The 21625-nt window shown below is 40.6% G+C and overlaps 1 protein-coding gene and 1 long non-coding RNA gene across 2 annotated transcripts; both read right to left on the bottom strand.

Annotated features, from left to right (window-relative positions):
- Positions 1-8422: 8422 nt before the first annotated feature.
- LOC131455275 (uncharacterized) lies at positions 8423-13481 on the bottom strand. The gene is made up of 13 exons (XM_058622809.1): positions 13121-13481; positions 12890-12985; positions 12577-12806; positions 12182-12360; positions 11996-12083; positions 11429-11776; positions 11195-11312; positions 10639-10730; positions 10461-10548; positions 10263-10352; positions 9655-9816; positions 8974-9153; positions 8423-8881 (listed from the first exon to the last, which is right to left on the bottom strand). The coding sequence occupies exons 1-13, from the start codon at positions 13371-13373 to the stop codon at positions 8676-8678; spliced, it is 2130 nt and encodes a 709-aa protein (XP_058478792.1). The 5' UTR covers positions 13374-13481; the 3' UTR covers positions 8423-8675.
- A 112-nt stretch (positions 13482-13593) lies between these two features.
- LOC131440859 (uncharacterized) lies at positions 13594-14342 on the bottom strand. The gene is made up of 3 exons (XR_009231548.1): positions 14309-14342; positions 13744-13882; positions 13594-13662 (listed from the first exon to the last, which is right to left on the bottom strand). It is a non-coding gene; the product is annotated as an uncharacterized LOC131440859 (long non-coding RNA).
- Between the last annotated feature and the right edge of the window lie 7283 nt (positions 14343-21625).

Below are 21625 nucleotides of genomic sequence, written 5' to 3'. Positions count from 1 at the left end.
GTCTGTTCTTAGTAATAACTTATTTCTGTATGATCACGTTTTTGTCTGCTTGGAGGTTAATTAATTGTACTTATATTATTGGAAATATGCAATATCTATCTATCTATCTATCTATCTATCTGAGATGATCTGTCAAGCTTTTGCAAACAGTATGTGTTGTCTGGTTCCTTACAAAGTGGGAGTCTTTCAGGCTTTTGAATGTTTTTTAATAAACTTTATAACAACATACACACACACATATTACACACATATTTTCTTTCCTTAATTTGTGGTGTTCTCCTTCTTCACCCACTGTGGCGGCCAAGTTTTCCCACTGTAATAAAAAAAGATTATTTTTCATTTAGGTCTTTACATCAGCCATAAGTTAATTTCAAAACATGACAAGGTTAAGGGCAATGAGCAACAGCAAGCCACAACTTCATTCAGTAGGTTTATAAACTAACCCTAACCCTAACAGTAAATGACCTGCCTATGGTAATATTTTGGTTAAGGTTTGTATATGCATTACCTACGGTGTAGCCGTTTATTTTAAATCATATACCTCTTCTCTGAAGGTATCCATTGTGAAAGACCTCTGCAATTTTCTGCACAATAATAGTCCCAAGTCATTGGACTTTTGTAAATGTCATTAAACCAATGTGTGTTTGTGAAATCTAATTTATTATTATCATTATTATTATTATTATTACTTTAGCATCCCAATGCACGCATTCACACACCCAGTGACACACTGGGGGGCAAGTGTGGGTTCAGTGTCTTGCCTAAGGACACCTCGACAAATTGAGCCACAGCCGCCCACAAATACAAGCCAAGGCTATTACTAAGTTTGAAGGACTAAGAATTAGGCTATTCCAATCAAAACTATGAGAAATTGTACATACCAGAGTGAACAGGGCTCCCACTCCACCAACTGCATTTGGATCCCCTGAAAAAACATCAAAGTTTAAGGGGTTTCTAGTTGGGGTGCTTGCAATTCCAGTACATCTAAGACTTTTAATATTGTAAAGCTAACCTTCAGCAATTTGCAGCGGATCACCCCCTTCACTGGGTAGTAAGGATCCCCTTCTAGGATCCCATGGTTACATTCTGAAAGAGCAAAATAGTACTTGAGTTTGACCTCATACATCGTCATCAATGTATCAAAAGCTATTTTGACACACAACACATGATATATATATGACTTAAGTATATCTGGTATATCTTATTACTGTATCTGAAGTCTGATTTGAAATGGTGAAATGTAAATCTAGGAAAGCTTAATAACCTGTGGGTGATGTTTTCCCCCTCAGTTTCCTCCTTGTAGACATGTCTACTGAGGCTGCAGAATTCTTCTGCTTCTTTTTCTTTGCATCTGTTGAGATTAAGGAAATGTATCTGTGAAGAGCTGTTATTGCAATGAATACTGGTCTAAATACCTCTATTCCAATAACAAATATAAAATGTAACATTACAATTGTAAATATATAGATTAGAGCTGAAACAATTAATCGATTAATCGATTATGAATCGATTACTAAATTAAGCGACAACTATTTTGATAATCGAATAATCAGTTTGAAGCTTTTTTCATGATTAAAACAAGATTTCCGATTGTTTAAGCTTCTTAAATGTGAATATTTTCTACATTTCTTTGCTCTGGATAACAAAGACATCATTAAAAGTCAATCATTTTCGTTTGTGGACAAAGCAAGACATTTGAGAACATCATCATTTCAAGGTTTGACGAACACCAATCAACATTTTTTTAAGATTTTCTGATATTCTGATCACCAAACGATTAATCGAGAAAACAATAAACAGATAAATCGATTATGAAAATAATCGTTAGTTGCAGCTCAAATATATATTGTAATCTTTTGCAGGGCACCCATTGAAATACTTGGAAATTGTTTAACCATATGCTGTATGATCACTTATTCGCTCTACCAAGGGTTATAGACTACAAGATGGACAAACAGGTGACCAATTGAAGGAAAAGACTGAAAGATGAGGGGAAAAACAATGAATGTAGATCCTCCCACACAGACTATCTCAATAATAATAATGATCTCAATATTGATGGGAGTTGTGTCTTGCATGGTCTCACTGAATGATTTACTAAGTATGAAGATTCTGTCAATCTGATTCAATGGGTTTTACAAACCCCAATTCCAATGAAGCTGGGACAACTGTAAAACAAAAATAAAAACATTATACAACGATTTGCTAATCATTTTCAACCTATATTAAATTTAAAACTCTACAAAGACAAGACATTTAATCTTCAAACTGATAAAATGTATTGTTTTTTAGCTAATATTAACTGATTTTGAATTTGAGGCCTGCAACATGCTCCTTAAAACCTGGGACAGGATGAAGACTGGGAATGTTTGGAACATTCCACAGGTGAACAGGTTCATTGGAAACACTTGAGTGTCATGATTGGGCATAAAAGGGGCATCCCCGGAATTCATTCACAAGCAAGTCATCCTTGGTTGTGAATAACTGAGCCTTCTGGCGATGCTTTGTGACAGTCAGAATCACTGCTGTAAAGGATATTACCATGTGGGCTCAGGAACACCTTGGAAAACAATTGTCAGTTAACACAGATTGTCGCTATTACAAGTTCTACAAGTGCTGTCACCACATTTAAAATAGTTTTTGGAAATCTTGGATGTCGTGTTCCTCTGGGTAAAGAGGAAAAGGACCTCCCAAATTGTTATCAGCGCTAAGTTCAAAGGCCAGCATCTGTGATGCTATGGGGTGTATAGTGTCCATGTCATACCCATGTCCCATGACATTCAAAATGAGTGAATCTTTGCAAACAAACCAATAAATATCTTGTTATATATTCATTGAATATAGGAAATTAATTGGAATAGGGATTTGTATGATCATCTGGGGCCTAATTTATAAATGTAAAAACATATGAACAAACTGAGAAATAAGACACTGATTATGATGACAGAAATTCACACTCCCCACAGAATATGAAAGCTTGCTAAGTTACACAATATTTTGAGTTGATTATCATTTATAACAGAAACCAGCATAGGACGTGAATTGTTATGGCCATGTATTTTGATGTGTGTGTGTGCGCATACTGAGCTTGTCCATATATACAGTAGACTGAAGTGAATTCTATACAGCTAAAAATGAGGCACCAAAGATTGAAGCTGTTCTGGTACATTTCTTCATTTAGAGTATTATTTCAGATTAAGAAGGAGAGACCGATTAGATGTTTAACATGGTTTTGTATACCATGATTAAACAACATATGAAAAAGAAACAGTAATTGAATCATGATTTATATGCTATTTGAAAATATCAGCAGAATTTACCATGTTTCTGCTGAGGTGGTTGGTGGGCTGGATGGTAGGGCTGGATGGGGGAACTGGTTGTGGGCTGGATGGAAGGACTGGTGTTGAGCTAGATGGTGGGCTGCATGGGAGGACTGGTGGTGGGCTGGATGGTGGGGATGGGAGGACTGGTGTTGAGCTGGATGGTGGGCTGCATGGGAGGACTGGTCGTGGGCTGGATGGTGGGCTGCATGGGAGGACTGGTCGTGGGCTGGATGGTGGGCTGCATCGGAGGACTGGTCGTGGGCTGGATGGTGGGGATGGAAGGACTGGTGTTGAGCTGGATGGTGGGCTGCATCGGAGGACTGGTGGTGGGCTGCATTGGAGGACTGGTGGTGGGCTGCTGTTTAGTAAAACCTCAATGGTACAAAAAGAGGAAAGTATTAACCTCCTGTAGTAAGAACAAATGTCCTCTTTTTTCTAGCAGTGAGTGTGATCCATAAGGAAATGTATGTCTTTTGTATTCTTCTGTCTATAAATGCTGCCCTATGGAATCTATGCTCTCTGTTGAACTGGGGTGAGGCTGATTTTGATGCAAATTGTAGGCTCTCGTGAAGTGGAGATATGTGTTTATAGTTTTTTGAAGCCTCTTGCTGTTGCCTCTTTTGCTATGTATGGCAGACAATCAGTGAGCTATGTGGCTCACTGACTAGTAAAAGAAACAAGGTCTGCAAACTAGAGCTGGAACTAACTAATTATTTTCATAATCGATTAATCTGTCGATAATTTCTGGATTAATCTATTGATCCTTTGGTCCATAAAATATCAGAAAACCTTAAAAAATGCTGAGCAGTGTTCGTCAAACCTGGAAATGATTATGTTAAATGTCTTGTGTTGTCCACAAACCAAAATGATTGACTTTTAATGATTTCTTTGTTATCAAGAGCAAAGAAATTACGAAAATATTCACATTTAAGAAGCTTAAACAATCATAAATCTTGTTTTAATCATGAAAAAAGCTTTGAACCCATTCATCGATTATTTAAAACAGTTGTTGATTCATTTAGTAATCGATTAATTGTTTCAGATCTACTGCAAACAATGGTTATTTTTACAATCTGTCAATTTTTTTTTTTTTTTCAATGGATCGATTAGTTGTTTGGCCCAAAAGGCATAAAAAAATGTTAAAAAATACTGACCAGTGTTTCCCAAAGTCAAAGATGATGTATATACTGTATACATATATATTTATATGTATGACTCTGAAAGCAGAGACTCTTTTAACTTAACTTTACTTATGACATAACTTAACTTATGACTCAAACCTATTCATCACTTATCAAATTTGTTGGTGATTAATTGTATAATTGATTAATAATCCCAAATATCAATTAATTATTGCACCTCAGAAAGAAATACCTATTGGATAAAGCAAAGACAAAATTTAATGAAGCAACAGGTGAAAAGCTATTTTTGGCCCACTGTGGTTTACCCCATGACAGCTGTACCAAGAAGATTCCCAACTGTAATTGCTGTGTCTGTGGCACATTTATATTTATGTTGACTGTAGAGTAAGATTTTAAACAATCGCACACACTTACCATTAAGTAAAACTTCATATAGAGCCTTCATCCTGTCAAGGCATTTGTCAGAATGCTCTGACAACTGCCATTTTGGATGGAGGACTTGTGCGAACCAGGTGTTCTGCTTCTTCCTTTTCTTTCCAAGAAAGACTACGGCCATGTAGCCCAATGTGTTTAACTTTTCTACCTGAAAATACAGATATACATTATATAAAACATACAGACATATAAGCAATTATATGGGCTGTAATCATGTAAATAATTACTATAGAATTTAAACACATACTAAGACAGATGCCTCATCAACAACATGAGAGGTGGTTTGGTTTTTTTTTTGGTTTTTCAACCACATCTCCTTTCTGGCCTCAAATTTCTGGAGTTTTTTTGCCAGTCGTTGCTTCCTGGGTTGTACTGACTGGCAATATTTGCAGGTCTTGGTGGCCACACCAATAGCTGCTCTGCAGGTCACACAGGTTGTTGTTGTTGATCCTCGTGGCATCTTCAAACTACAATATAAAACAATCAACATTTAATAACTAAAGTGACAAAAGAACTGCATTATTTAAGTGTTATCACATTACAAATGTTTGTAATTTGGCCTACTTCAGCATTATTAGTCTTGTCAGACATCAACACTTCATGTAGCACTGTTTCAATGGTGTTCATATCACAGCATCACATCCAATTAACTGCTATTATCCTTAGCAGCAAATACAAGGCTACAGATTCTATGCAACCCTAACCCATACTCTATAGTCTCACATAGCTCCAAGTTGATTTTTGTTTTCATCTAGGTATATCTGTATTTTGTTTGTGTATGTGATTTTATCACTTGTCTTACTATAGCTCCTATCTCATTTTGATTCTGCTGAAGTGACATGTGAATTTGGTATCAATAAAGTTTTCAACTAATCTCATCATTCTGTCCTCGGTTAGCACATTGCCGCCAACTGCAGCTAACGTTAAGTGCGGTGACTAATATAATGCTGGATAATAAACCCCTATGTCATTGACCACATCACTATAAATTCATGTTGTTTAAATAATTATGACCTAGACAGCGCTAACTAACTTTATAATTCAGGTTCCGTTAGCATGTTGATATCAGTACGAGTGTTCATTACCTACCTTAGAGGATGTACAGTATGAATGGTGTTGGCGGAGAGCGCGGACACACCCCTCACTCACTTGTCAATCTGCTGACCTCTGTGCCTCTGTGATAGGGCAACCCACGTGCCAATCAGCGACCTCTCGCAGCTACGTTGCCCACACGTCCATGTACCCACGCGTAAAAACGTGATGCCACTTTTGTGACACTGATTTTAAGATAAATTGGGCTAAGTATTTTCTACAAAACCCTGTCTCGATTGGGAATTTTATTCCCCACTATATATTCTCTCACTTTGGTGGTCTGAGCTTTATTTTGAACTGCAATTACAACTTGGACAAACTCCCTGTAGAACTGTCCACTTTCCATAAACAGGTCCTTTTAGCATGGTCTCTCATTTATTTTTATCTCATTTATTATTTCTTTCTCATCCCACACGTATCTAATTTGGAATAACAGAGATATTTTATATAAAAACAAGTCACTCTTTTTTGAGAATTGGGTACAGAATCAGATTATGCTATTTAACGGGGAGGGGTGACTTTTCTCTTACTGAGAATTTCTATCAACATATAATATTCCAGTTATGCCATGAGAATTTGCAGTTGTATTTGACACCATTCCATCAGGCTCAATAATGCTTTTTAGAAATACTGGCAGACCTCCACCCACTTCTGTCTTCCTCTCCGCTGTGGCTGAATCACCTGTTGTCATTCCATTTCAAAGGTTGACTATCTACCATAACCTGAACCCAAAGACCACTATAATCTCTGTTTTTGGGCAAATTATAATCTGTGATTGCAAAATAATAATTTATTTCATTGTAGGCTATATTTCCAGCAGGGTGCCTGGCTGCAGCTGAGGTTATGTCATCCAAAAATACTAGTTAACCATGTTTTCCAATGAAGCACTGCACACACTTTTTTGTCTACTAAAATCTAACTATAACATTAGATGCATTGTGTGACAGAGTAACTTGGCTGAAAAAGAGCACAGTCACAGCACTGCAGTCATTTTTTAACCAGGTAAAAAAACAAAAACTACTGAAATAGAGGTGGTCTGTCAAGAATGTCAGAAACACAATGTTTAATAGCAAATTAATAGAAAACACAGTGGAATACTTGTGAATTTGCATGCAGACAACCTAGACTGGATGTGGCCTACTGTTTCCAATTAGTAGCCTCTCTATCAAGGCCTACTTTCTTATCATAATTATTATTATTAGTCTAACTAATTGTCACTCTACCTTTGTCTCCTTTGATGTATGTATATAAATGATTTGAATTACTGTATTACCTCATCCTGGCATAAAGTCCTCCAAAATCATAAAGATACAAACAATACTCAACCAATCCTCATTTTGATCATTATTTACACACACACACTTCAAAGTGCTCTCTGAACCTGAGCCTGTTAGGGCTCATGTCCAAAAAGTAAAAAAAATAAACTTTGTCATACATCACTGGAATTGTCTTGACCTTGAGAGTAACATATATCAATTTGAAGGCTCTTAATTATTTCTGCTTTGAGATATTGATCTTTGAACCTTAACCTCAGGGCATATTTGAAGGCTTATAATTAGGACAAAACATAGGCAATAATCACACTATTTGCAAGACAAGTGACATTTCCCCTCCAACACTATCTTTTTAACATCAGGCTTGACAGCTTTTATGCTTGCCTTATGCGCCTGCAGTCCTACTTGACTTTTCACAAATTCACAGATGTATGTTGATCCAAACAAAGTGAGCACATGCATGGCCAATGTCTTCTGTATATCATACTTTTGGGGACAAGCCACCCTAAAACTTTCTGTACCATAGAGAGCAGCCTTCATGTCACCAGCGGCCTGGATGTCAATCAGTTCACTGTGATTGACCACCTCATCCAGCGACAATCACCTTCCCCACATTAGCAGTTGACAGCCTCAACTAGTGGCTTGCTATCATATAGGTAATATGAGTCTGTTAACACTGACAAAGGCTAAAAAATAACTTGTTTTTTCAAAGGCAAATTGATATATGAAATAATAATATATTACTTAGGGTACAATATTCATTTTAATTATATATCCTATTATATTATAGTAAAATTAAAGAGTGTCTGGCCCTGATGGTGTCTGTCAGAAAAATTCCAGCACTTGGACAAGTGTAGTTGATGAGCCCTGCCTTAGAATATAGGCCTAATGCTTACGACAGACTTACCTGAAAGAAACAACTCACACAATGGGATAAAACAGGAAACTGGCTTAAATAAAAACTATTCATGAAACAAACAAAAGAGACATGACTATAGTTGAAACAACAGTTCACTTTACTGGGTGAAATTAATAAAGCAGGCTTTCTAAAACCAAGAGACTATGCCCTGTTCAAAATAAAGACTGTATATCTTCAGATAGAGAAGGTGTATGTGTGTGTGAGAGTGAGTGAGTGAGTGAAGGGGAGAGAGAGAGAGAGAGAGAGAGAATTAATATACTAACATGTGGAAAAATAAGCACAAATAGCACACTGGTGGAGAGAGTAACAATACATAGGCTATGTAAACTACACAACTACAGTGAAGCTATGTAGGATGCACAATACTAACATAATGGTTGTTTACAGTTTCAGAGGAATTTGCAGTAAACAGCAGTAAAATTGCCTCAGGTTTTACAAACAAGTTATTTACAGCACTGTTTTAGTTTGATACACATCATGTCCCTAATAACTAGTCTTCCAGTTCCTCATCAGTAGAAGAAGTATTCTCCAAGTCTTCCTCTTCAGAGAAGTCATCTAAGGACAATGTTTGCAGTCCAAGAATACTATTGTATGTTGTGCGTGCTGTGGCCAGTTGTGCTTCAACTTCACACAATCTTTTCTTCAGCACACAGAGTAGTCCCTCATGTCCTTTCTCCATCAATCCCTCTGTACTGCCTGAGAATGTGACATTAAAATAAAAATAAATAAGCCAAGTGGTTACCAGAGAAGCAAATTGAAAAAAAGGACAAACTATTTATTGTCCTTACATTTGCCATTGGTGTCTTCAGTGAGCTGAAAGGTAAGCTCTTTAATCAGTCCAGCAACACTCCTCATGTACTCCATGTGCTGTTTGACTTCACGAACCACAATGACTTCTTCTTCTTTCAGTCTAGCCAGCAGCATTACCTTATCAAAAACATTTTTTTTTCGCTCCATATCACCATGACCTGCAATACATTACATAAAGTGTTATCTTACATCTTAACTACTATAAAAATATTGTGACAGAAGATATTTCGCATACATATTGTTTTTTTTGTGATTTTGATGGCTGCAGCAAATTTCAAACAAGCTGGGGAAATTTGTTGAAAACTCCAAACCACCTGTTTGGATCATTCACCTAAACATATTCATTAGTAACAGGTGATAATCTCATGATCATGCTTTGTGTTATTTATCCACCAACAGCGAACCCACTCATACACAACCCTTCCCTAAACTGCTTACTGCTATGGGTGTATTCCTACAATAGAGAAATAAACCCTGACAGGATGTGATAGTACCTCAGCGCTTCGCAAAAGGGGTTCGATAACATCCATTTATACATTACTGCATTCATTTTTTTGCATATTGCCTAGTGTCTTAAGATTCACATCAGATTCCATATGTACATCAAGATGTGTGCATCAAACAATTGGTATTCAGTGCATTTCAGAGGAAGTACTTACATTCCCATGGCCAGGAGTAGTTGTCCACAGCCAGGAGTTCATTGGGAGGAGGGAGTTTTCCAACTTCCCCCACAGTAGTATTATGGTCATTGATGGCAACTTCCAAGGCTTTTTTCTCAAGAGCAATCTTTTTTCTCAGTTGATGCCTTCGTTTATTCCCACCTACAATGAGAAACACAAAATGAGTGCACTCACACCATGACCACACAAAACCACCATAAAAAAATAAGGCTTCTCAATATACATGAATGTGTATATGATTATTGTGACAGATGCTGTGTGATCATTTTTGCATCAAAAGTTTCATTATCATTTGAAAAATTGTAAAAACACTTCATATTTTTTTGAAATAGACAATATGAAGTGTTTTACAACATTTGTAGGTCAGGACATCTCTGCACTTTGCATAAATATTGGAAATATTTGGATATTGCACTCAAACTTATTATGATTTTGACAGTTTTTCAGTATGCTGCTCTGACTTGTGGTAAACCTACTTCAAAAGATGTTTGTTTTTTTAAATAAATGACTGTTTATACTATGTATAAGTCAGTAGTGAATTCATTTTTTCACAAATTTGCATTACTAGTGGCCTTTTCTGCTCTCACCAGACTGACGATACAGCTGAAATTTTCGCTGTTTGATGCCCAAATATAACCCCTCGATGGTCCTCTGCAGGTCATTTTGGGTTGTTGCTCCTTTGGACGACAACAAACAAATTAATTCATGCCCATCTCAGTTTACAATCAGCCTCTTTTCAGATCCGCTGTACAAGAGCAGAGCCATCAAATATTTTCTCAAAGTACCTGAGGTCCACTGCTGAACATCAGACACCCACTGCTGGACTATGTCTTGCTGTATAGACAACTCTGCGGTGAGTTTCCTTTGTACAGTCTGTCCGAAAGACATTTCTGTGTTAACAAATGCTGAGACACAATTTAAAAACTGTTATTATACATATTTGCCTATTTGCCTAGTTAGTACCTTGATGTATCTTTTGGCCAGTGTCCGGTCAAGGTTTTCCGCCTTTCGCTTGTTCCAGCCACTTGCCTGGATTGTCAGCATGTCTGTGCGAACTTGACACACAATGTATATGCAGTAATTTAGGTCCACAGTGAGGACCAAAGGTCAGATACTACATTGATCATTCTCTAATATTGTTACATAAACCTGGAGAGAATACACTTAATTAATGTGTCAGAAGTTAAATTATTATAAAGAGAATCTTGATCAGTATAAAAGTGCTGACTAGACAATTATTTTCAATTATTAAGGGAGCACCTATGCATGGAAATCTAAAATGCAAAGGCCGAGCATCAGTGTTCAAACCCCTTCTCAGAAGGGGGAACATGGGAAATATTTAAGTCTGGTGCTGTTTGTCTTCTCTGGAGTTGGACACCTGCAGAGATTTGACTCCACCTGACCACCAGGAAGCACTCTATTGTAGAGAGGTGCTACACCTTCTGGTTTGGTCTATGTGGAGATGATATGTCGGCTTGTGGTCTCAATTTGGACACAACTATACATGAAGAATGCTTACCGGCTTTTGACATGTACTTGGAACAGATGGCTGCTCGGGAGAGGAAGCTGTTAACCTGTTCAACCTCCTCCCCGATTGTTGTTCCAGCTCCTTCTTGATTGCGTCCCCCCCATTTTAACTGTAATACATTTAGATGAATGTTATCATTTGGAAAACAAAAAGTAGGGGCAGTGGACAGACAATCATAATGTGTGGTACAAATTGGTAAGAAATACATCTAATTGTCATTATTACCTCACACATCCAAGAATGCGCTTTTGCATGCATGATGGAGAGAAATGGGCGCATGTTCAGCAAGTCCTCCAACTCTGGACAGTGGTCCACAACTCTCTGCAGATATGGCCAATATTTGCAGACCACATCAGAGCAAAAAAACTGGACGGTCTGTGAAGCTAGCTGTTTCTGGAGATATAATGGGTATGCAAATATTTCTCCACGGAACATATTCAGTCCCTTCAGCAAGACCCCATGACGGCAGACAGCAACTTCAACACCTTCCTCGTCTAGTTTGCTTGCAGACTTGCTGGCAGACTCTCGTGCTGCTGTCCACTGACCCGCACCACATCTCCCTTTCCCTGGATTCTTAAACAGATGAGGGCAAATACAGACATTTATACAGTTACATTATACAAAATAAGCTGTAAATCTTTTATGTATATATTATGTATTATGGCATTTGATGCAATAATTCCACTTACTTAAATACACCAAATAATGTTTAAATTTTGAAAATAACAGGCAAACATTCATAAATGTTTTAAATTGTGGTGTTACACATGAAGAAATATAAATTTAGCTTACATGTCCAGTTGTTCCATGGATGTAATCAACAAAGGAGGACACCTCAGCATCACTGGCCAAAAAGACTCCATCAAAAAACCCATCAGGTCTTGAAAGAAATATATAGATGTGGGTTACATTTACAGTATAAAAGTCATTTTTAATTTTTGGCTCACTAGCATTTCATTGTACATGAATGTTACACACCCTGGTTGGCTTTTGAAACGATATAATTTGCGGTTCCCATCCACTGCAACTGCCAACATGGAGGGTGTGCTTGCAGGGCACTGAAAATGCTGGACCTGAGACAGCTTTTCAACCTCAAATTTGGCATAGGCCCATTCGAGGAAGGCCCTCTGCATTGTGTCCCCACATATCTTACCACTCTGAGAGCAAAAGTGAAAAAACAAAACAAAACCAAACAGTACGCAGTTAGTACACAACTGATGATATATCGAAGGTTGGCTTCAGACTGTGGTACTGGCGAAAAAAGGGCTCTGTCAAGAAATGTGTGCTGAAATTTTGAGGATTGTAAGAACAAGTCCTAACAATTAATCAGTTATTTAAAAGGTGATCCAAATTTAAACGACAAATTCACTCACTCGCCCGAAGAGTTTCGTTCGACACTCGAGCATGCTGACAAAAGCTTGTCGTGACATCCCTGGGGCAGTGATTTTTAGATCCTCATACGTGGTGAACAAGTCCACCATGTACAAGGTCTCAAAATTGACAGTGGCTGGCCAGTAACCACTTTCAACCAGATCGCTTATAGTCACTGACAAGGTTTTTCCACAGGAGCAGTTTACTGATGGAAGGAAGAGGTTGTATCTTCCTGTAATGTCAGAGAAAAACAATTATCTCTTGTTCACAAGAAACAAAAAACACAATATGAAGAAATAATAACAAAAATGTTACCATTCATTCCAATTAAAATAACTGGCTTTCCCTTGGAAAAGCTTGTTTGCCCAGTGGAGCAGTCACAGCAGGGAGGAACGATTGGTAACATGCAATCTAAAAAGCAGAATAAGTTTACACATTAGAGTAAATGAAACCAAAAACTCAACAGTGAGGATTGTTCCTGTTGGAGTAAACCAGGGTTTGTGTAAAATGTAAAACAGCCTATATAACCTGAGACTTAAAAACTACCTTTTTCATGATAGGAGAATTTCCCTCCCTCATGCTGCTGAACAAAAGTGGATGGTGGCAGGTGTCTGAAGAACCCCTCCACCATGGATGCTCTGTTATGAAGCACCAGGGCCTCATGTGTGGAAAGGTCACAGGCTGTGCAGTAGAGTGATCGTGGTAAACAGTCCCTACACATCACTACTGCAGCGTTGTGTCCACAATGATGGCAAACCCCCTCCTTGGGCTTCTCAGATGACAACATATTGTTCACCATGAAGGGCCTCAGCACTGTCCAATTTTCCAGAGAGGAAGTTTGCCTGTTCCTCCAGTGCGAGGGCAGAGGTTGTTCAGGACCACTTCCTAAGAGGTCTCGCACATCTTGAACGAGGGAATCTGAAAATGAAGAGGGGAGAAGGCAATGGTAAATCGGGGCAATTACCACATAACAAATGAGGAAACAAGTACTAAGGGAAAAAAGGAAAAACCTAAATTTCCGATGGTCACATTTTCTCCAGTTGTGTCTTGAGAGTGAGAACAGGAGGGTTTTTCACTTGCTGAAGAAACTGCAAAAATAGGAATATCCATTTAGAATTGCTCAATCAATTAATGCAACTACTGATGAACAAACAAACAAAATTACTAACCAGTGGCTGAATCTCGCTTTCGTTTTTCCCCAGCTCTACTTCTTTTTGGCAGAGGTTGACCATCTTTGTCCTCATCAAGCCAAACACACAACTTTGTGGATTTCTCTGATCCTTCTTTTGTGTGTTCATGCTGATCCACCTAAATAATCAATAGAGCCACAGAATGAACAACCACCCACCAAGGTTTATCACCAACTACAAACATCTTATTATATAACCAATGTTATATATAATGATATTACATTGTAAAAACTCAGATCTGTACTGACAGATAAGATCTGTACTGACTAAAAAACCCTTTCTACATTGAAAAAAAAGAAAAGAAAGTGAAACATTTTGTCAGTATATTGAATGAATCTCTAACTGGCTCTAAGTATGAACTCAGCTCAGCACTATAGCTTGCATGTGAATAAAGACATTGAACCAGGTACTGAATAGTTATTTGTTTGGAGTGTTTTCAGTTTTGTACCTTGATACTTTTTCCTTGCTATACATCAGAGTCTATTACGGCCTTAGACATTGTAATTAGCAAGTAATTAGCATGGGACACTGAGATGTTATTTACCTTGCATTCATCCAGGAACGCATCAACCAGGAATATTTCCTCTTCTTCGTCTTCGTCTTCTTCTTCGTCTTCTTCTTCGTCTTCTTCTTCTTCTTCTTCTTCGTCTTCTTCTTCTTCGTCGTCTTCTTCTTCTTCGTCCCCTTATTCTTCGTAGGCCCATGACGCGCCAAACCCCATCAATGAGATCGCACCACACAGGAAGTTACAGGATCCGGTAGATTCCAAAATTAAACACAGCGGACATTTGATCGTAACTCGTCACTTTGTCAATATTAGTTTCTCCCGCTGCCACAGAATAATGTGTCGATCGGCAAATCAACCTCAGACGCAAGGCATGTAGTTGTCGAGGGTTTGATCCGTCAGATCGCAAGGGTTTGATCCGTCAGATCGCAAGGGTGTCCTATGTGTAATCTGGGGCCACAACCAAAACGTATCAGTTTCACATTTTTCTGGCGAGATCTGAATAATCTTCGCAACAACGAGCAATCGAGTGATTATGTACATTCACTAAGTGAATATTATGAAATTAAAATATATATTTCTCGCTAGAAATGTAATCAAAACGCATTTTTATGCAGAATCATACTCAAAATATTGATTTCTTTCACTAAAAATGAGAGAAATGTCCGCCATGTTTTTGTTCTCACGGCCGGAATCTTGAAAGTCACGTGACCTGGACGCAAAAGAATAGGCAGAAAAAAATGTAACAGTCATACAATTCCAGGGCCATTATTGTAACCCCTCTACGTTTTTGCACTGTGGACCAACGTAGCCAGGGTACGTTTTTCTATGAGACTGGGTTGCCCTATTCCAAGCCCTACCAAGAGAGGTCCCCCAAACCCCAATTTATGAGCTGGAATAAAATTCAAGGTTTATTTGGGGTGCCAGAAGACCCAGAATAAGATTGGAAACTCAGCTGCCAAAAGGAGAAGCAGGGATGGGACTTCCGAAATTAAAGGAATACTACCATGCGGCCCAATTGAGATATATTGTAGGTTGGTGCAAACCAGATTACATGGCACAGTGGAAAGAAATGGAAAAGAGTTTGGAGAAAACCCAGTACAGAATATAATTGGGGATGAAGAAACATACAAGAAGATTCAAAACCAAATAGACTCAATCACAATGTTCACATACAAAATATGGTTCAGCATAATAAAAAATATAAGATACAGAAAGACACTAATTTATTGAAGTGGATATCATATGATAGCAATTTTACATCAACTAGGTACAATAAAGGATTTCAACAGTGGACAACCAAGGGAATCACAGCATGGTGTGTTTGTGAAAGATGGACAGCTGGAGCGTTTCCAAAATATGAGAGAAAAATAGGATTGAGATAATCAATCATGAATTCTGTGGATTCCTGTAACTTAGAGACTACTATATGAAAGAGATCAGGATGGACCCCTCCTGAGAAGTGAATAGTGTGATCCAGATCATAATCAACGCATACAAAGAAACCAAAATTACAATTATTTTGGAACTATATAAAAAATTGCTACTCAATACATAAAAGAAAGATGGGAATCAGAATTTAACATAAATATTAGTGATGAAGATTGGCTAAACATATGGAGAATACATCACACATCCACTAATTCTCGGGTCTGGAGTGAGTTCTCCTGGAAAAATTCAATTCAACAAAAATGTACCTTGTTGGAGAGCCTGCGGAGAATTTAATGAAAGTCTCTCACATTTTTTTTGGGAAAGTGATAAAAATAATAGAGTTTTGGAAAATGATGTATCACTCATTACTGAATATACTTTTGTATACGATTCCTATGTTATTCCTATATTACTTTATTGAAGAAAATATTATTGTAGCCAAATAAAATACAGTTATTTGGCTAAAATATTGATAATAGCTGGTAAAATTACAAAGAAATGGGGGAAAGAGGACCCCCCTACACAGGATCAATGGACACAGATTGTAGTGGAAATGTACATAATGGAAAAGATGACACACCGCTTATAGCTACAGGGTCATTTATATATGTATATGTTATAATCCATATGTATGTGCATATCATTTCTAATGTATAGATTATAATGCTTATCTTTTATGATCTGTTTTATGTTCTTTCTTTTACACGCACTTCAAGAAGTCTTACTTTCCTTTACGTTGTCAGCGCTCGTTTTACGTGAAGGCTTCTTTTCTATATACGTGGGAGCGACATTGACCTGTCAGTGACCTGTCCAGGGTGCACCATGCCTTACATCCAATGTGTCTCATTCACACTGAATGAGACACATTGTAATACAAGACCAGAACTGGATGTTTGGATATTTCAGAGAGCAGCAATCTGAGAAACTTAAGTGATGGAAAAATAAATAACCACTCTTGCTCTCTGTTTTTGAAAAATGTGGGCTTCTGGATATCAATTCACACATGCAACAGACGTGACTTACACAGAAATTATTTTGTAGACTATTACTTGACAAAAGCAAATGTGGGTGGCATCAACTTTCTAACATGACACTGTTAATGTTTTATGGCTGGTGTCAGAATTGTTACACAAGGCCCAGTAAAAAAAACAAAAAAAACTGAACTTCTTACTAAAAAAGCAAGTTAAAAAAAAACCAAAGAAACTTCACACAAAATATTGATGTGAATTTATTTTAATGGTTTAGAAGTGATTGAATTTCTTCAGCTAAATAAAATATTCTGTCTGTTCAGGCTCTATGGGTGTGGAAGTGCTTCCATAGCAACCTATCTCTCTCTTTAAACTCCGATTCTTCTCGTTCATCTTTTCTTCACGCCGTTAAAGTGCCGGTTTATTGAAGTGGGGTTGTATTTCAGCTACTTATCCATGGTTACCACTGTTGAGACCTGTGCTTCTTCTGAGACCTAGTGTTTGTTTTAAGTGGTAAACATTATTACAATGTCATCAACTTTCCATATTCAAACGTATTATTACTTATTTACTAACTGAAAAAAAAAAAACCTGAGTTCATATTAACACACAAAATAAGAATCAATACCTGGAGTTGGATTGTTTTCTTTTCAGCAGCTGGTGAGAAGAAAATCCTGTTTGATTGATTGTTGTGTAAGTTGTTAATGTTCCTTCCAATCAGCTGTTGTTGTTTATATGTGGTCTGAAGGCCCACATAGTTGAGCAGTCAAAAGACAATCCTATAATATTGGATGCATAACATGATTTGACCAGATAACACAGCCATCCATTATAGTTTTAGGGTTGCACAATCACATTGTGTCGTAGTCTCTACCACTTTTGTGCAATAAAGCAGTGTGGGCTTGTGATAAAAAAAACATTTGGGGCATATTTGAATTAAAAGAGAATAAAAAAGCACTACACGGATCAGTACCTAAATCACAATTTACTGCCTGCTCTGTCGAGGTTCCGAGCTGAGGCGATACTATGTGTGACGTCGGCCACTGATTGGTCGTGGTTGTGTACAAAACTCTATAGGCTACTGTTATGCATGTTTTAGGTCTGACTGAATAAAATGAGTACTGTAATAATTTCTTGTTGAACATTTGCACACTTTTAGCATACAATTTCCCAAGATACTATTTAGTGAAAATGTAGACACACCCCAAAACATTTTCATTGTTAATTCAACAGCCGACCATCATTTCTGTGTCATTCTATGAACGTCATCCACCCTTGTACGTTGAACTTAATTCTAAATTGAACATGAACACACACACACACACACACACACAGGTTACATGACGAGAAAACTCAAACACAGATTGAAACCTAAAATTCACGGAGAGAACGCAGCGGAAAGATAAAAGTCTGACTTTTGTTCCATCATAATTATTTCTGGGAGCAAACAGTCTGAGCCTGCACTACATTGTCCATCACAATGGGTGATGATTTGCACCGTGTGTTGCTTTTATTGGACCCACTGTGTGTTTGCTATTGGTTGACAATGATATTATGACTGAAAGGTGCACACAGACAGGTAATGGCACCTGACCTGCAGCAGACCGCTTCCAGGGTCAAACCAGTTTGACTTTCATAATTAAAGAAAAACACAGTACTGTGCAAAGGTTTTAGGCAGTTGTGAAAAAATGCTGTAAACAAAGAATGCTTTCAAAAATGGAAGTGTTAATCATTTTGTACCATACGGCTGTACTCTATAGGTTAGCGAAGTCGCATGAGTGTGACGTCATAATAGAGAGACGCCTGTAGTTTGTTATGAGTGCACGTTGTAAATAAATCTCTGTGAGCACACAGTCGTGTATGTGAATTTGTGGACATAACATTGGCGACAAGGATGGAGCTTCCCTTTTTGCCGTTACCTTCGTTCCTTCGTCCCCGCTGGCACGACTCGTTCGAGATGTTCATTACGGCTGCGATGCTAGACGCCGAGCCATATTGATCCACAGCTTGGGGAGTGAGGGGCAACGGATCTTCCGCACTCTCGGACCCGCGCAGACATATGCAGACTGTGTCGCCTTACTGACCGGACATTTCGCTGCTCCACAGAGCGTTATCATTCGGCGGATTATCTTCCGGCGGCGCCGCCAACAGCCAGGTGAGTCGGTCCAGCATTACATCGCCAATCTCCGCTGTTTGGCTAGCCTCTGCAGATTTGAACGGTTTGAAGACGAGATGATTCGGGACCAGCTAGCAGAGCACACAACTGATCCCAAGTTGTGGGAGAGGCTGCTCATGTCCCCAGATGACCTGCCGCTGTCAAAGGCGGTGGAATTTGCCTTCCAGCTGGAGTCTGCCGCTCTGTTGGTTTCGCATCTGGCAGCCTCCGACCCCGCCCCCTCACACTCTGCTTCACTGGCACAAGCCGTGGTGCCTGCAACTCAGCTCTCAGGCCCCGCTTTTCCACATGATGACCTCGAGGTGAATGTCGCAGGAAGGCAGAGCGCCACAGCACGTCGCCCCTGTGGTAACTGTGGTTCTTCCTCTCACCCCACACGCGCACCAACCTGTCCAGCCACAGGACAGAGATGCCAACGCTGTGGTAGACTGAACCACTTCTCCAGAGTGTGCCGCTCTGTGCCCACCTCTACAAACCCCCGACCTCGTCTGTCCCGCCCGTCCAGCAATCCACGATCCACTCTGTTGGCTCCAGTGTCAAGGCATTTAAGTGGTGCACCGTGGAGCTGGATGATGTGTGCCTGCCACTGTTGTTGGACACTGCGACCTCTGTTTACCTGTCTGAGGTAAACAGAGCTGTGATCCCAGACAAATATCCACTGCTTACGATGAAGGAGCTGTCTGCTCAGTTCCATGGCTCCAAGGTCTTCTCCAAACTTGATCTTCGCCAGGGCTACTTGCAAGTTCCCCTACAGCCTGACAGACGCAACCTCACTGCCTTTGTGTCGCACATGGGGGTCTTCCGCTACACCCGCATGCCCTTCGGTCTCAGCTCCGCCCTCAGCTGCTTTCAGACGATCATGGCCACCATCTTCGCTGGCATCTCGGGTGTGGTCATGTAACAGGATGACATCGTGGTGCATGGGGAGACAGCTGCAACACATGAGGACCGCCTTTCCAGAGTGCTTAATGTGCTCGCTCGCCAGAACCTCACGGTGAACGGGGAGAAGAGCATCTTTGCAGTGCCTGTCATCAAGTTTGTGGGGTTCCGTCTAACTGCTTCTGGCCTCAGCCCACTCCACTCAAACGTCGATGCCATCCTGCGCCTGCCTGAGCCCTCCTGCCCTGCACAGCTATCATCATTCCTGGGGATGACTGCCTTCTATCTGGTCTTCCTTCCCCGCTACTCCGAAACCACTGCACCGCTGCGTGCCCGTCTCAAGCAGGATGCAGCTTGGTCTTGGACCCCTGCTTGCTCCACCACAGTCTCTAGGCTCAAATCGCAGCTCACTTCCCCACCGGTGCTCGTCCACTTTGATCTACAGAGCCCCACATTTGTGACCTGTGACGCCTCTAATGCTGCAGTTGGCGCTGTTCTGTCTCAACTTCAGCAAGGGGGCGAACGCCCAGTGGCGTTTGCTTCAAGGTCACTCACTCCAGCTGAGCAGAAGTACTCTGTCGGTGAGAGGGAAGCACTGGCTTGTGTCTGGGCATGTGAACGGTGGCATATGTACCTGTACGGACGTCATTTCACGCTGCGGACAGACCACCAGGCCCTTACAGCCCTGCTGGCCACGACGGGATCGGGACACAAGCCACTGCGCCTCTACCGGTGGTCTGAGAGGTTGCAGGCATACAATTTCACCACACAGTTCACACCTGGTCGGGACAACGTTGTGGCGGACCCGCTCTCCAGAGTCAAGCTTAAGACTGTTGGAGACGTTGCTCAGGACCCTTCAGAGCCGGAGCTTGTCCTCATGCTGCACACGCCCCTCCAAGGAGCCGTTTCCCTGCGGGAGCTCCAAGACGCGTCTGCGCAGGACTCCGTCCTCAATCAGCTCCGCACTTTCATTCGAGAGGGCTGGCCCAGCAAAGTTTCAGAGGAACTGGCACCCTTTCACCGCGTCAAGGACGATCTCTCGTGCTGGAATGATGTGTGCGTGGCAAGGGGGCTGTGCACAGTGGTCCCAAGCGCCTTGAGGGCGCACATCCTTGCCATGGTGCATGAGGGTCACCTGGGTGTTGTCAGAGTCAAGCAACGATGCAGGGGCTTGGTCTGGTGGCCAGGCATCGACAGGGACGTGGAGACTATGGTGAAAGACTGTACAGCTTGCCTCACCAGCGGTAAGACAGGCCTTCCCCGCCTCCGCCGCTGCAGCCCCTGCCGTGGCCACCAACACCGTGGACCCACATCCAGGTGGACATCTGCGGTGAACTTCACGGCGTCCCTCAGCACCAACGCTTCCTCCTGGTGGTCTACGACCTTCACTCTAAGTGGCCTGAGGTGCTGCCCACAGGTTCCGTCACTGCCAGTGTGGTCACCGGTTTCCTCTCTTGTCTATTTGCCCGTTGGGGTGTGCCCGATACCGTCACGACTGATAATGGGCCCCAGTTCATCTCGGCCGATTTCTCTTCCTTCCTGGCAGGGAGGGGAATTAAACACATTAAGACGGCCTTTTACCACCCCCAGGCCAATGGTGGCGTGGAGCGGTTCAACCAGACCCTCAAGAATGGGCTCAGAGCACACCTAGCAGGCGGCCTCCCGTTCTTATCAGCACTACAGAGCACCCTGCTTCATTACAGGGCTACATCGCACGCCACGATGGGCAGTTCTCCAGCCCTCCTGATGCTGGGACGTGAAATGCAGCTTCCCCTGGATTGCCTACGTCCTCAGAGGGGTGACACTCCAGCAGCAGCACCCTCACTACGCAGGAGAGTGGCAGAGCAGCAGCGTTGCATGAAGCAGCGTTTTGACAGGAAGCATCGGGTGAAGGGCCTTTCA

The sequence above is a fragment of the Solea solea genome, chromosome 2 (assembly GCF_958295425.1).
Source record: "Solea solea chromosome 2, fSolSol10.1, whole genome shotgun sequence".
Lineage (NCBI taxonomy): Eukaryota > Metazoa > Chordata > Actinopteri > Pleuronectiformes > Soleidae > Solea > Solea solea.
The sequence above is the reverse complement of the archived record's forward strand: the minus strand, read 5'-3'. Positions and strand labels throughout refer to the sequence as shown.